This window comes from Ahaetulla prasina, chromosome 1 (genome assembly GCF_028640845.1).
Source record: "Ahaetulla prasina isolate Xishuangbanna chromosome 1, ASM2864084v1, whole genome shotgun sequence".
Lineage (NCBI taxonomy): Eukaryota > Metazoa > Chordata > Lepidosauria > Squamata > Colubridae > Ahaetulla > Ahaetulla prasina.
This window is the reverse complement of record NC_080539.1, coordinates 122,871,889-122,886,194: the sequence shown is the minus strand read 5'-3', so window position 1 is coordinate 122,886,194 and position 14,306 is coordinate 122,871,889. Positions and strand designations below refer to the sequence as shown.

Here is a 14,306-nt window from a genome sequence, read left to right as displayed (position 1 = left end):
AGTAAACCAGTAATTGTTAATAAGTATAAAATATATAAGATATATATATATATATATATTTTAAAAAATTCTTAATTAGTATTTTAGTGTGATTTTGTACATATAGGGTTGTTTCTTTTCTATTTTTTCAAAGCACTGTAAATAAAAAAAAATATGAAATACAAGAATCTTAGGAAACCAGCTCATAACATAGGTGTTCTATGCTGTTATACAGCATAGATTTACCTGCTTTTTTTGAATAATAAAATATTCTGAATGATAAATGTGATCATTGGTGGGATCTTCTACCCAAATCCACCAGGGCTCTCCACCTGTTCCATGCACCTATGAGGCAAAGTAAATAAACAATGTTATATATGTGCTCTCTTAAAAAATTTCTCATTTTATTTATTTATTTATTTCACTAGGCTCATGTGGCACCTCATTCATCTAACTGATGAGACTGACCTATGTGAGGGTACCGTGTTTCCCTGAAAATAAGACCCTGCCTTATATTTTTTTGAACCCCAAAATAAGTGCTTGGCCTTATTTTTGGGGAGGTCTTATTATTTTGGGGTGCATGGAGCAAGATAGGGCTCCTCTTACCGTCTTACCTGATTTTCAGCTCTGTGTTTAAATATTTTCGGAGAGGGCCTATTTTCAGGGGGAGGTTTATTTTAGCGCATGCGCTTAAAAGCCCGATTGGGCTTATTATCAGGGGATGTCTTATTTTCCGGGAAACAGGATAGTTAAAAATGACAAAAACAATCAACGATCAACCATGTCAATAATAAAATATCCCAATGCTGAGGAATATGTTATACTAAATCTGTGAATAAATCGTTTTGATAAATGACAGTTTACCGACCATAGCACTATGAGGTACATTTGAGCCCTTTTAAATATAGGAAGCAAGGAGTCTGCTTTCTACTTTACATGCCCTCACCCACAAGAGGATTAATAGGTTCATTTTCTCATACACTTATTAGAAAAACTGAACTACATGGAATTCAAACCACACATTATGAAATTTAAGTTCAGATTGTTTCACAAGACTGTTTAAAATGCACATATAGAATAGAATAGAATAGAATTTTTTATTGGCCAAGTGTGATTGGACACACATGTACACTGGTGCATATGCTCTCAGTGTACATAAAAGAAAAGATACGTTCATCAAGGTACAACATTTACAACACAAATGATGGTCAATATATCAATATAAATCATAAGGATTACCAGCAACAAAGTTACAGCCATACAGTCGTAAGTGGAAAGAGATTGGTGATGGGAACGATGAGAAGATTAATAGTAGTGCAGATTTGGTAGTGCATATGGTAACTGGCAACAATCTACTGCTATTTATAAACTTAAATGAAAGAATAAATCTGAAGATGGAGAAGGTGAGAGATACATCTTTTCTTTTCTTTTCTTGTACAAAGGTTATAAGTGGAGTAGGGATATGGGATCAGGCTTCGGCATGTCAACCTGAATAAACTAATATGCATAGCTAAAGACAAACAGTATTAGAACCATAATTTCCATTGTACTTCCAAGCTTACTAAAACTGCTGAATTATAGTACAGTTAAGAAACATATTCTATTATTTACTTAGAACGTATCTGAAGGTTTTTAAGACGTAAGGAGAAACACCAGTGCCTGCTGTGTCACGCCAGCTGCCAGCAGAGCTGGTGGCAGACTCGGATGATGAGGAGGTTAGGGAGGAACTTGGGCCAGTTCTGGAGTCTGGGGAAGGCTCTTATGAATGCTCTGTATCAGACGCAGAGATAGAGCCAGGGCCGTCCGACATTTCCCAGTCACTGGAGCGGCACTGGAGGCTGAGATGAGTGAGGAGGAAGAACAGCTGGGGACTGTTCCAGATGCACATATGTGCAGACCAGTTAGGAGAAGTGAACAACGGAGGACAAGGAGTCAACTCAGGAAGCAAAGCATGCATGGCCTCTCCCTGGCTGGGGAATAAATAGAAGGAAAGGGAAGTGGTTGTGGTAGGAGACAACAGTTCATATTTCTGGAGATTTTGCTCATTGTGTTTCATGCATAAAGATTGCTTGCCAGAACTTAGTTTGCAGCCTTTCGGCTGGGAGCTCACAGCCTTGCAATTATTACAAGGAACTGATAAGTCTGTTGATGCCATTAACCCCGTGCAGGACTCTTGCCTGGACTTTTCGGTGGGTGAATGCAATTAATTCACAAGAGGTAAATAAAGAGGGGGTTTTCGTGACAAGGAGTCCGTTTCTTGCTTCTACTAAGGCTGTGTCAGAACAGTACCTGCAAAATCCCTTCCAGCCCTATTATTATATATCCTTTAAGTTACATCTAGATGAGCTTACATTCTCAGCATGTCCTGTAGACTTTATATTCTAGGTATTCTTACCTGATCATTCCACTTGAAATCAGGGGAGATATTTAACCTAACTCTCAATACAGTACGAGTAATTGGCTGGATGGTGGCTTCCACTAAGATAGAGGGAATTTGCTGGACGCATTGTTTGACCTTTAATCCAATATTTACATGATGGAGCATATGACCTGCAAAATAATATGAAATTTGAAACAAAATAATGCTTATAAATATCTAAAGCAAATGAAGGCAAAGGTACTTTATTGCTTGTCTTTCATAATTTCAAGGCTTTATCTCACTGTTACGCTAACTAGCCTTCCTCGACATGGGGAAGCAAATCAAGGGGAATTCTCCAGAGGTGGATTTCAGCAGATTCTGACCAGTTCTGGAGAACCAGTAGCGGAAATTTTGAGTAGTTTGGAGAACCGGTAGTAAAAATTCTGACTGGTCCCACCCCCATCTATGATCTGCCTCCCGAGTCCCAGCTGATCGGAAGGAAAGGGGGATTTTTGCAGTAACCTTCCCCTGGAGTGGGGTGGGAATGGAGATTTTACAGTATCCTTCCCCTGCCACGCCCACCAAGCTACACCCACAGAACCGATAGTAAAAAATTTTTGGTACCACCACTGGTATTCTTGCTGTACAAGCAGATCTTGACACTTGATATAAATGAAGTAATATTTAACTTAAATTTTTATTTGTAGCTCAGAAAATGTTTTTTGAACTATAAATCACTGATTAAATACCTTCTAACAATTTTGATTAATACCAGTCTTATTTTACTTAAAAATACTGACCTCGGACATAAAATCCGTTATGTATTTTCCTAAATATAAAATTGGACTTTACTGAAAGCAGGGTGCTTTCATTGAATCCTTAGAATTCCAAGATACGTTATGTCTGTCAGGGTGTTTACAGCCTGACTATTATTTTGAGACGACCAGAAGCAAAATACAGGACACAGAGGTTTGTCTTACAAACAGTGGTTTATATAAAAAACTTCTATATCCATGCATACACGTGGTAGGAACATACCAGGCAATCAATCAACCATCTTCAACTCTACACGGAGAACTACAATGCAGATAGAACAGTGACGAAGAGAGTGATACATGAGATGAGACGCCCTCTAATGGCCTCCATTATATAGACAGCTTCTTAAAGTGCAATAACTGCTGACTCATCCTCAGTCTTAAAGGGGCTAGTCAGCTTTAAAGCCTTCATTCCCCTGACAATGTCACATACACAAAATAGAAAATTTCTGTTGCTAGTAAACTAAGTCTGACTAAAAAACACCCCAGGCAAGGATATATTGAAAAATGTTGAGATATAGAATTGCTACTTTCTTCTTAGTCCCCGGGAAAAAGAGCCATTTTTGTAAAAGAACTCCTAAGAAGAGGAGCAGATATGCACCATGAGGATTCCAGGCCCTGGCAAGGAGGCCATCAGACCAGAAACAAAGGGTGCCTCTAATCCCACAAGTCTCTACCATTGGCAATTATCCTAAGTCTCATGCAGATTTAGTCACCATAATTGCAAGAAAAGGATTCAGCTAGGTCCCCTAGTAGGTTATCAAAACAACAACAACAACAAAAGGAAGATATGAAGCGTATGAATAGATCTGTAGTTTTATGCCAAAAGCTTTTATTCTGAAGCTCAGATAAAAACAGGAAATCTTATAACTAAAATGGGCAGCACAGGAATAAACTAATGTTTTGTAAAGATCCACATACGTAGACAGGGCTTCAGGAAAAAGATCACAGTTTAAAATTCCTTGATGGTCAGCACTCAGATCAGCATAGACTTACTCCAAGGTCAACTTCAGACCAACAATCAAGTAAGCAACACCCCAATCAAGAAATTGCCAAAGGAGATGCTGACGCAGCAGCATATTGATTTAAAACCTGAGATAATCCTGTTGGAGATTTTACCAGAAAGTTATAGTAAAAAAATGTATATTTGATTATTCATGTAATAACAGCAGCTATAATTGTATTTGCACAAAATTAGAAAGGTGAAGAGATTCCTACAGATGAAAATATGATTAAGAAAATATTAGAATGTGCAGAAATGAATAGATTAACACTTGCAATTAAAGGAAACGAAGCAAAACCACCAGAATCGTGGAGGGAGGCACACATCACTTTAATTGCGAAAGAAGGTACAGATAAAAATCAAATTTATAACTATAGACATATATCCCTATTAAATGCTGATTACAAAATATTTATGAACATAATTGCAGAGAGGATGAAGAGAGTGTTGAACTAGATTATACATTCCGACTAAAATGGCTTCCTTCCAAATAGACAAATAAAGGACAATATAAGAATAATAATGGACATATTGGAATATTACGAAGCGCACCCAGGGAAACAAATGGCCCTTGTTTTCCTGGATGCCCAAAAGGCCCTCGATAACCTTAATTGGCAATTTATGAGAAGGCAAATTAGAAATATGACAATGGGAACTAAATTCAAAAATATGATAGAGGCAATTTACTCGACGCAAATGGAGATACCACTAACACTTTCCAAATAACCAAAGGGGTACGCCAAGGATGTCCACTGTCGCCACTCTTTTTATCTTAACATTAGAAGTATTCCTAAATAGCATAAGAGCAAATTGAGGAATAAAAGGAACAAAAGTTAAAGGAGAAGAGTTCAAAGTACAGGCCTTCACGGATGACATGGTATCCATCATTGAAAAGCCTTTGGAATCTGGTCCCACCCTAATACAAGAAATAGAAAAATATGGGGAAGTGTCTGGACTTAAAATCAATAAAGGGAAAACTAAAATGATAGTTAAAAATTTAATAACCAAACACAAAGAAGAATTGGAAAAGGAAATGGGTTTACAAATTGTAAAAAAAAATCAAATACTTAGGGATTCAACAAGGCCTGTTAGCTGTTTGGGATGAGTTTGACCCTGTGGCTCCCGAGGACATGGACAGGTTATTGGGGAGGTTGAATGCCACCACATGTTTACTGGACCCGTGCCCCTCCTGGTTGGTACTGGCCACGCAGGAGGTGACACGAGGCTGGCTCCAGGGGATTACTAATGCTTCTCTGTTGGAGGGGGTCTTTCCTGCCGCCTTGAAAGAGGCGGTGGTGAGACCTCTCCTCAAGAAGCCTTCCCTGGACCCAGCTGTTTTAGGGAATTATCGTCCGGTCTCCAACCTTCGCTTTGTGGCGAAGGTTGTAGAGAGTGTGGTGGCATGTCAATTACCCCGGTACCTGGATGAAACTGTCTATCTAGACCTGTTCCAGTCCGGCTTTCGGCCCGGATACAGCACGGAGACGGCTTTGGTCGCGTTGGTTGATGATCTCTGGAGGGCCAGGGATAGGGGTTATTCCTCTGTCTTTGTCCTATTAGACCTCTCAGCAGCTTTTGATACCATCGACCATGGTATCTTGCTGCACCGGTTGGAGGGATTGGGAGTGGGAGGCACCGTTTATCGGTGGTTCTCCTCCTATCTTTTATTTATTTATTTATTTATTTATTTGATTTCTATACCGCCCTTCTCCCGAAGGACTCAGGGCGGTGTACAGGCAAGAATAAAACAGACGGTACAATATACAAATTTAAAATGCAGTTAAAAAACTTATTTTAAAATTGGCCTGAGAAGTAAAATATATAATAAGCTAAAAAACCCCATTTAAAATCTCTCTGATCGGTCGCAGACGGTGTTGACGGGAGGGCAGAGGTCGACCCCGAGGCGCCTCACTTGTGGAGTGCCGCAGGGGTTGATTCTCTCGCCCCTCCTGTTCAAGATCTATATGAAGCCGCTGAGTGAGATCATCAGTGGTTTCGGTGTGAGGTACCAACTGTACGCTGATGATACTCAGCTGTACTTCTCAACACCGGGCCACCCCAACGAAGCTATCGAAGTGCTGTCCCGGTGTCTGGAGGCCGTACAGGTCTGGATGGGGAGGAACAGGCTCAAGCTCAATCCCTCCAAGACAGAGTGGCTGTGGATGCCGGCACCCCGGTACAGTCAGCTGCAGCCGCGGCTGACTGTTGGGGACGAGTCATTGGCCCCAATGGAAAGGATGCCCAACTTGGGCGTTCTCCTGGATGGATGGCTGTCTTTTGAAGACCATTTGACGGCCGTCTCCAGGACAGCTTTTTACCAGGTTCGCCTGGTTCGCCAGTTGCGCCCCTTCCTAGACTGGGATGCCCTATGCACGGTCACTCATGCTCTCGTGACATCTCGTCTGGATTACTGCAATGCTCTCTACATGGGGCTTCCCTTGAAGAGCACCCGGAGGCTCCAGTTAGTCCAGAATGTGGCTGCGCGGGTGATAGAGGGAGCCCCTCGTGGCTCCCATGTGACAGCTCTCCTGCGCAGACTGCACTGGCTACCTGTGGCCTTTCGGGTGCGCTTCAAGGTTTTGGTAACTATCTTCAAAGTGCTCCGTGGCATAGGGCCAGGTTACCTACGAGACCGTCTGCTGCCACTGATTGCCTCCCACCGACCCGTGCGCTCTCACAGGGAGGGACTCCTTAGGGTGCCATCTGCCAGGCAGTGCCGACTGGCGACACCCAGGGGAAGGGCCTTCTCTGTGGGGGCTCCCACCCTCTGGAACGAACTTCCCCCAGGACTCCGTCAACTTCCTGACCTTCGAACCTTTCGCCGCAAGCTTAAGACACATCTATTTATCTGCGCATGACTGGACTAGAATTTTAAATTTGGTTTTTAACGGGGTTTAATTTCAGACCACTACCCACCGCCGCAGGGAGATGGAACCAATGCTTTGGTTCCGTCCCAGGCGCCTGATGGACCCTGAGAGGTTCCTGACGGAGCTTGGGCCGCTTCCCGAGAATCTGGCCCACGGCACGACTGAAGAGCTGGTCACGGCCTGGGAACAAAGCTGGAGCTTTGGACCGTGTCGTGCCTTTGTGGCCTCTGACCCGGCGTCGGTCTCAACCAGCTCCTTGGTTCTCCGAGGAGCTGAGGGAGATGAAACGCCGGAGAAGACGCCTAGAGAGCGTCTGGAGATCCAGCCGTTCTGAGGCTGACCGGACACTAGTTAGGTCCTATAGCAGGACCTACCTAGTGGCACTGAGGGATGCGAAACGTTCCTATGTTTCCTCCCTCATTGCGTCAGCAGATAACCACCCGGCCGCCCTGTTTCGGATGACCCGTTCTCTCCTTCAACAGGAGGGGCGGGAGGACCCCCTACAAGGGTGTGCCGAGGAGTTTAACGGTTATCTATACGATAAAATTGTTCAGCTTTGGGACGGGTTGGATCAAAATTGGGTAGATCCAGACGAGAGTACTGAGACCCGTCTTGTTGAGGTGGTTTGGGATAACTTTGACCCTGTGACTCCCGAGGACATGGACAGGTTGCTGGGTAGGCTGAATGCCACCACATGTTTACTGGATCCGTGCCCCTCCTTGTTAGTACTGGCTACACAGGAGGTGATACGAGGCTGGCTCCAGGGGATTGCAAATGCTTCTTTGCGGGAGGGGGTCTTTCGCGCTGCCTTGAAAGAGGCGGTGGTGAGACCCCTCCTCAAGAAGCCTTCCCTGGACCCAGCCGTTTTAGGGAATTACCGGCCAGTCTCCAATCTTCGCTTTACGGCGAAGGTTGTAGAGAATGTGGTGGCATGTCAGCTACCCCAGTACCTGGAGGAATCTGTCTATCTAGACACGTTCTTTCGGCCCGGCTTTAGGCCCGGATACAGTACGGAGACAGCTTTGGTTGCGCTGGTGGATGATCTCTGGAGGGCCAGGGATAGGGGTTATTCCTCTGCCCTGGTCCTATTAGACCTCTCAGCGGCTTTCGATACCATCGACCATGGTATCCTGCTGTGCCGGTTGGAGGGGTTGGGAGTGGGAGGCACCGTTTATCGGTGGTTCTCCTCCTACCTCGCTGACCGGATGCAGACGGTGTTGACAGGGGGGCAGAGATCAACTCCGAGGCGCCTCATGTGTGGGGTGCTCCAGGGGTCGATTCTCTCACCCCTCCTGTTCAACATCTATATGAAGCCACTGGGTGAGATCATCAGTGGCTTTGGGGTGAGATATCAACTGTACGCTGATGATACTCAGCTGTACTTTTCCACCCCGGGCCACCCCAGCGAAGCTGTCGAAGTGCTGTCCCGGTGTTTGGAAGCCGTACGGGTCTGGATGGGGAGAAACAGGCTCAAACTTAATCCCTCCAAGACGGAGTGGCTGTGGATGCCGGCACCTCGGTACAGTCAGCTGCAGATGCGGCTGTCCATCGGGGACGAATTGTTGGCCCCGATGGAGAAGGTACGCAACTTGGGCGTGCTCCTGGATGGTCAGTTGTCCTTTGAAGATCATTTGGCGACCGTCTCCAGGACAGCTTTTTATCAGGTTCGCCTGATCCGCCAGTTGCGTCCCTTCCTGGACCGGGATGCCCTATGCATGGTCACTCATGCTCTCGTTACCTCTCGTCTGGACTACTGCAATGCTCTCTACATGGGGCTCCCTTTAAAGAGCACCCGGAGACTTCAGCTAGTCCAGAATGCGGCTGTGCGGGTTATTGAGGGAGCGGTTCGGAGCTCCCACGTAACACCTATCCTGCGCAGACTGCACTGGCTACCTGTTGTTTTCCGGGTGCGCTTCAAGGTATTGGTTACCACCTTTAAAGCGCTCCATGGCTTAGGACCGGGTTACTTACGGGATCGCCTACTGCCGGCCTCTATCTCCCAGCGTCCGGTGCGTTCCCACAGAGAGGGACTCCTCAGGGTGCCGTCAGCCAAACAATGTCGACTGGCGGCCCCAGGAGGGCCTTCTCTGTGGGGCTCCTACCCTGTGGAATGAGCTTCCTCGGCTCCGACAACTACCTGACCTTAGGACCTTTCGCGAACTTAAAACCTATTTATTTCATATGGCTGGACTGGCCTGATTTTAAATTTTAAATTTTAATTGTGGGTTTTAACTTTTGTAATTTGTATGGGGTGTAATGTTATTTTAAATCTTCGGCATATTTGAATTAGTTTTTTAAGGGTTGTTTTAATTATGGTGTATGTTTCTGTCTGTATTTTATTTGCCTGTTCACCGCCCTGAGTCCTTCGGGAGAAGGGCGGTATACAAATTAAAACATTATTATTATTATTATTATTATTATTATTATTATTATTATTATTATTATTATTATTATTATTATTATTATTATTATTATTATTATTATTAATTGTAATTTTAATATTCGGCCTTATTCAATAAGTTTTTTAATTGGTGTTTTATCTTGTATTTATATTTGTGTTTTTATCAGGCTGTAAACCGCCCTGAATCCCTCGGGAGATAGGGCGGTATAAAAAGGTGATTAAATAAATAAATAAATAAATAAATATGGCTAAGAGCAAAATGTTCATCACTTAAGGAGGACAATTATATGGCATTAGCTCAAAAATTAAAGAACCATTTGGAAAGATGTGGGAGATTACAACTATCACTTTTAGGTAGGATAGCAGTTATTAAGATTAATGTCCTACCTAAACTCCTACATTTATTTCAGACAGTCCCCATATTATTAGACAGAAAATTCTTTGGAGAACTTAATAAAATTACCACAAAATTTGTTTGGGCAGGAAAAAAGGCAAGGATTAAATTATCCACTCTTCAAGACAGTAGATATAGGAGTGGCTTTGGACTTCCAGCATGGGAACTTTACCACAAGGCGGCATCTTTGGTTTGGATAAGGGAATGGGTCAATTTAAATAATAGAAGAATTATAGCATTGGAAAGCCATGACTTACAAAAGGGGTGGCACGCCTTCATGTGGGATAAAGGAAGTAAGACACATTCATATTTTTACAGACATAGAATAAGAGACACATTGGTACAGAATTGGCAAGACATAAGGAAAAAACACTATATGAAAATTCCTGGCTGGATATCCACTATGGAGGCGATGATCCACTCCAACACACTAGACATAAGTAAGATGCCAAGATATTCAGAAATATTAGACAATCAGGGAATAAAAATATCCAGACATTAAAGGAACAGGGAATATTGACAGATTGGTGGCCATATCTACAATTGCAATCCAGATATAAGAAAGACATGAAAGAATCTGGAATTGATATGGAAAATTAATATCTAAATTATACAAATACCTACTAGAATTTGATAGAATGGAAGAGGTGGTGAAAGAACCGATGATTGCATGGACAAAGAATATAGGGTACAATAAAGATTTAGTTATTTGGGAAATAATCTGGAATAAAAATTTAAAATTAACCAAATCTATTGCTCATAAAGAAAATCAATTTAAAATGTTTTACCGCTGGCACCTACCGCCAGATAGGTTGGCCAAAATGTACCCAAACCTAAGTCCAAAGTGCTGGAAATGTAAACAACATCAAGGTACCTTCTTTCATGCCTGGTGGACATGCCACGAAGCGAAGTACTGGGTTAAGATACAGGGATGGTTACAGGAGATAACAAAATGCCAAATTGAACTGAATCCAGAAACATTTCTCTTGGGAATGTTTAAGACAAAACTTGATAAAAAAACAAGATATTTGAGTTTGCACATTCTAACAGCGGCAAGGATTGCGTTCGCGCAATGTTGGAAACTTAGTAACATACCACCAGAGAGTCTGATTATCCAAAAAGTATATGATTGCATAGAAATGGATAGGCTTAAATATTAAGTATTAATATTAAAATAAGAGTAGATATAAATAATGAATATGGTGATAACTTTAACTGTTATGACACAAAAAAATGTACTCAGACAACACACCGTTTAATGAATGGTGAAACGTTTTTATTAAAAGAAAATGTTATTAAAAGAAAACAAATAAAAGAAAATTATATATACTCCTACTAGTACTGATGATGTTACCTAGTTAGGGTAAAGAAACGTCTACAAGAAAACAAGCAAGCTCAGAGAGCACCAAGGACCCCTCAGAGTGTTAAATATTAAGACACATTCGTTTTCCCTTGGTATCTTACCTATTTCATCTTTCCTCATGTCTTTCAACTTATCAATGGTGAGATTCTTCTGTTCCAGCTTGGTAAGGACTGGTGGGGGCAAGACAGTGAACTGCCGCAAAGGGCTGACCCAACCCCACAGTCGCTTGTCAATAACCTTGCTGAGATTTAGCAGTCGGTATGTCATGGCCGGCCATCGCTTACGAAGGGATATTTCAAAAAGAGCTCGAACAATACGTGCAGCATTCTGCAAATAAAACAATGGTAGCACATTATATCATGTCTATTCCTTTGCTACTATTATGCTAGAACAGAATAGAATAACAGAGTTGGAAGGGACCTTGGAGGTCTGGTAGTCCAACCCTCTGCTTAGGCAGGAATTCCTATACCATTTCAGACAAATGGTGATCCAATATCTTCTTAAAAACTTCCAGTGTTGGAGCATTCACAACTTCTGGAGGCAAGTTGTTCCACTGATTAAGTGTTCTAACTATCAGGAAATTTCTCCTTAGTTCTCTCCTTGACTAGTTTCCACCCATTACTTCTTGTCAAGCCATGTTCACTGGCTTGAATCAGATAGTCACAATGATAGCTGGCATTCAGGACCTTCTCTGTTATGGAACTCACATTGTGAAAATTCCAACAGAAAGATGTAACTGGGAGTTTCAAATTTTCCCACACAACTTTGTTCTGCATGACATTTTCAGATGCTAGCTGGCACCAGACAATTCTTTTTTCTTTTTGCCAATATAGACAATAATCTGGTTTGCATTTGTTAATTAATGCCTTTTTTATCTTTATATATCACTTTGAAACATAATAATAATAATACAAATAATCTGGGGAGCCACTGCAATAATTTTTGGATATATTCTATAATCCTTACTTCTATACAATAATATTCAGGATCAGCAAGATTGCTGAATTAAGGGAACATACTGTATAGCCGTTTTGCAGCACTTATGGATTTCAGTAAAGACAGACAAGTATGTTGGGATGCAAAGTCGGTGTGAAAAAGATCCTATGTTGGAGAGCTAGGCCTTTAAAAATGAAAATAATACTCCCAGCTTCCAGTTCTAAATTGCTTGACAACTATATGTGGATATAAACACACAGACTTTTGGCTTTCTATGTATCTTAGGTAAGTAATTGGTAAGAGGAAGAACTAAATTTTACCTGTGCAACATAAGCAGAATCTGAAATTAGGGAAAAGCTATCCATCTCTCCTCGGCTAACATATGTTTGCAGAAGGATATTTATTTTCCCGTAACTGTTCTCCACACCACCAGGTGCAGCAAGTTCACAGAAATTGCTCAGCAAGGCTTCCAGCTCTTCTATTTCTTCTTCTCTCACCTGAAATACAAATTAATGGACTTTGAAAAGGCTGGTGCAACTTGTTAAATCTTCCACATGCAAATTAAATGTCAATTATCTCTCAATAAATGTGTTTTAAAACATTCTACAATTTCTGAAAAACAAGTCTCCCAGCACTGTACTTAATGGAGCCTAATTGAAACAATCTTAATAACGACACAATTATATTTCATTATGCGTCACCTTTTATTAAGATTGCCATTGATAGATAGAAATGTACCTCACAAATTAATTATTTTGACCATGCCATGCTTCACCTGATAAGATTTCCCTTTTTATCTGACCTCTACTCTTTTTGGATTAGGGCAAACTTGAATTAACTTTAAATGCATTCATTAAAATTATACAGTTTGCATTGGGCATATTATGTTTTTAGCTTAAAACTCTGAAGTACTATGATTCATGATATTAAGGCTTTCACTGTTAATAAGATTAAGATTTAATATAACTAAAGATGCATTCAAATCTACACTTTGAATTATGCATAGTATTCCAATTTCTCATTCTTACTTGCAAAGCAGAGGTGAATTTACATATTCTTTGATTTCGTGAAATGTTCTTAGCCTAAAACTTGTTTAAAGAAGGTGCATGTTTGCATTGACGGGGATCCACCTGAAGGCCATTTCCCTCAAACACTGACCATTTATGCAATATGAAAGCTAAGAAGGAAACTCACAATAAATAATTTTCAGCATTGTTTTTTTCCCCACTTTCCATCTTTCATCTTAAAAGAAACTCAATTTTGTTAACAACCGAATGATTGTATTTTGTATGTTGGCACATGTTGCTAGCTCTGGTATATATATATATAAAAATCAATGGTCAATCAGGCCAATCAATGGCTTGATCAGAGGCAGCTATTCTGCTCTTCTATCATGTCAATTTTGCTTATTAGGATACATTGTCTACTGGTCAGACAATGTATCCAATTTCAAAAAAGATTTGGGAAGTTGCAGTGGTTGTTAATTCTAAACCAAGAAAAACTAGTCAATGAAATTCCAAACACATCTTAGTAAATCAAAGTAAAGGATCCCCTACCACATTCTTTCAGTCTTAAAATACTGTTAGAAGGCAGTTTTTTGTAATACTCTGGGATATACCAATTATTGATACAATTTAATCAAATTTTTAGTGAATTAAAACCAAATCTAGCACAGATACTGATATAAAAACTTTATGTAAAATATTTGGTGCATAAAAAAAAATAATCTACTTTGAAATGGCCCTTTTGATATTTCCAGATTTGATTCCAGATTCCTTGTCACTAAATTTGTCCTTAAAATTTTCTCCCAGGTTTGTCGCAAACTAGCAAGGAGTAACAGAGTAATATTTAAATATAGGTTCTGCTGATTAGAAGAACTAGAACAATATTTTTGTTTCTGGCAATATTAACTATTATTCATGCAAGAGTTAGTACACAGCACAGCCATAAATCCAGTGAATATTAATATGCTGTATATATATATTTTGTTGTATTTGTGCCTGTATGCCAGGCATGCTGCCAAACCCCTACCAATTAAATATGCTTAGTAGATGGTCTTTGCTGCTCTCTCAGCCAAAATTTCAGAAAAATAAGTATAACTTTCCTGCTCTGGTTGATGCAACTGTGTCTTATCATTTTTTATGTATTTATTTTTATTTAAAGATCAATCTTCTGGAGCCTCTCCTAAT

At 41.0% G+C, this 14,306-nt stretch overlaps 1 protein-coding gene across 2 annotated transcripts in view; it reads right to left on the bottom strand.

The window, feature by feature from the left end:
* The window catches only part of ASCC3 (activating signal cointegrator 1 complex subunit 3), a 237,592-nt gene that overhangs the window by 95,629 nt on the left and 127,657 nt on the right, over positions 1-14,306 (bottom strand). For both annotated transcript variants that reach the window (XM_058174769.1, XM_058174761.1), the window contains exons 20-23: positions 12,438-12,614; positions 11,283-11,508; positions 2,375-2,529; positions 226-324 (exon numbers count right to left, since the gene is read on the bottom strand). In XM_058174769.1, the coding sequence (XP_058030752.1) occupies positions 226-324; positions 2,375-2,529; positions 11,283-11,508; positions 12,438-12,614 (657 nt within the window). The remainder of the gene's footprint in view (positions 1-225; positions 325-2,374; positions 2,530-11,282; positions 11,509-12,437; positions 12,615-14,306) is intronic.